We start from the raw sequence: 2,185 nt of genomic DNA, 5'->3' as shown, positions 1-2,185 counted from the left end.
CCTTCATTATCTTGCTTTGTTATCTTTCCATTTTCAATCAATCAATTTTATTTTAGCATTAATTTTATTATATATAATATAATTAACTTTAAAGGATGTAGCTTCAACTAATCAGGTTTTAAGTTTACTTTTTAAAAATTATCAGTTAAAGTCCTACAAACCTCAGAACTATTAAAAACTTATATAATTGTTAATTTTAGGGCTCGTAAGATTAATCGAGTTACATGAAAACTAACCCAGACATCTATGTTTATATATATAGTATGATCCGGATGAATTGAAAAAGTAATCATATATGTTTATATTATTAAAATGAGTTTTTATTAATTTTAAAATATCTCTCTAAAGTTTTCGTATATGAAGATAAACCAATTAATTGAGAAGTATTTATCAGGTAAGATCGAGAGCATGGAGGAACGTCATATTCATTACAAAAGGAGACCTGACTTCCACATAATCTCTCACTAAGCACACTGGGAAAAAAAGACAGAGAAAAAAGAGGATGGCTATAATAATTTATTTCAAGAAGATGTAAATGCACCCGAAGACAAATACGTACAGCAATTTATTACAGATTAAATTCAAGCCAACAGCGAGTCCACAAAGGAGTCCAATAATTGAGCATGATTCTCTGAATTCAAGAGCTGCTGATATTCCCCAAACATTTCTTCTAGCATGTTATCAATATTGGACGGCGAGTAATTTTGGCCTGAGAGATCATCATGGACAAGATCGTCAAGACAGCGATTGGAAGCCCAAGCCAGATCCCCGTTGATGTTCTTATCAACTTCAAGATCAGACATGAACCAATTGTCATCGTGATCACCAACTCCTCCTGCAAGACTAGAGGACCCAGCCGTGCTATTATGAGTCCTGATATTCACCGAGGATGGAGAAACCCTTATTGCCTTCGGGGCATGAATCTTGGTCCTTGTAGCAGTGCCCTCATCGTCCTTCTTCTGCTTCTTCTTGTTGTTGAGATTGGACACATTTCTCTTTCGGTCAGCTGATTCCTTCATGCATTTTGACCCGTTCTTATTGCTTCTAGCCTGGAGTCTCTTGCTGAGATGGGAGTTCCAGTAGTTCTTGATTTCATTGTCAGTTCGGCCTGGCAACCTTCCAGCAATGAGAGACCAACGATTGCCTAGAAGGGAATGTAGTCGGATGATCAGGTCATCCTCTTCAGGGGTAATGTTCCCTCTCTTAATATCTGGCCGGAGATAGTTAAGCCATCTCAGCCTGCAGCTCTTGCCACATCTAAGCAGCCCTTCATGAACACAAAAACCAACAAATTAACTCGATCAGTTTAGTTATCTCAATTTTTCTCAAGCAGAATTTCTCTAATTGATCATTGGATGTCCATAATTATTAAGAGTTTAACCCAGTTGGGGAATTAAGAATATCCAGAGAATTACTTCAGCACTTACCAGCTTTGTTTGGCAAGGATCTCCAGTGGCCTTCACCGTGTTTCTGAATATAGTTAACGAGGAGTGCGTCTTCTCTAGTAGTCCATGGACCTCTATGCAAACCGACCTTAGAGCAACATGGCGCTCTTCCCATTTTCCCTCCTAGTATTTTAATAGTACGACTGCTAAGGGAGAGTCATGGTAAAAAGGGAGCGCAATCAAGATCCTTCAAATTAATTTGTGTTCCCTTCAATTCTAGTTGTGCTCTTGCGCATTTATATATATGTTGTGAGAATCGTTAAGCCACTTGCTCTATTTTTATCTCCTAGCTAGGAAGACAGATAGCAAGTGGATTAATATATTTATTATTATGCCAAAGTAATTAATCAGAGGCGGCTTATTGAGTAGGCTGATGACCTGAACAACCATTCTAATTCATCATCATCTGCCCTTCAAGCTCTGGTTCATCATCTTAAAAGTGTGACTGGTCATATAGTTTAGTAATTGAGAGGGACAATGGTCCCCCCAAAGCACTTGGAAGCAGGTGAATCTTGTATTTTTGGTATGTTTTTTTCTTGACAGTGCCGTAAAATGAGGTGTAAATACATGTGATGAGGGAGGTCTTCCTTTAGAGTGGTCCTTTTAGAAAATTTAACAAGTACCCCGAACTAGCATGGAATTCACTTGAGTGAAAATTTAGCAAATAAAACATTCAATGATTTCATGATATGCAGGTCAAATTAGCAATGAAAATCTTATAGAACGATTTTCTGCTAAAG

General features: G+C 37.5%; 1 protein-coding gene across 1 annotated transcript; it reads right to left on the bottom strand.

The window, feature by feature from the left end:
* Nucleotides 1–487: 487 nt before the first annotated feature.
* Nucleotides 488–1,718, bottom strand: LOC118034517 (uncharacterized). Its single transcript, XM_035039841.2, has 2 exons — nt 1,428–1,718; nt 488–1,267 (listed from the first exon to the last, which is right to left on the bottom strand). The coding sequence occupies exons 1-2, from the start codon at nt 1,558–1,560 to the stop codon at nt 582–584; spliced, it is 819 nt and encodes a 272-aa protein (XP_034895732.1). The 5' UTR covers nt 1,561–1,718; the 3' UTR covers nt 488–581.
* Between the last annotated feature and the right edge of the window lie 467 nt (nt 1,719–2,185).

Source organism: Populus alba, chromosome 3, assembly GCF_005239225.2.
Source record: "Populus alba chromosome 3, ASM523922v2, whole genome shotgun sequence".
In the NCBI taxonomy this organism is placed as follows: domain Eukaryota; kingdom Viridiplantae; phylum Streptophyta; class Magnoliopsida; order Malpighiales; family Salicaceae; genus Populus; species Populus alba.
Note: the sequence above shows the minus strand (reverse complement) of the source record. Positions and strands in the feature narration are given on the sequence as shown.

What these genes read in the sequence shown, in the direction of transcription:
- LOC118034517 (XM_035039841.2), bottom strand. Translation starts at nt 1,560, where the DNA reads ATGGGAAGAGCGCCATGTTGCTCTAAGGTCGGTTTGCATAGAGGTCCA. An exon ending in ATCCTTGCCAAACAAAGCTG is followed by an intron (nt 1,268 to 1,427) that starts GTAAGTGCTGAA and finishes GTGTTCATGAAG; the next exon opens with GGCTGCTTAGATGTGGCAAG.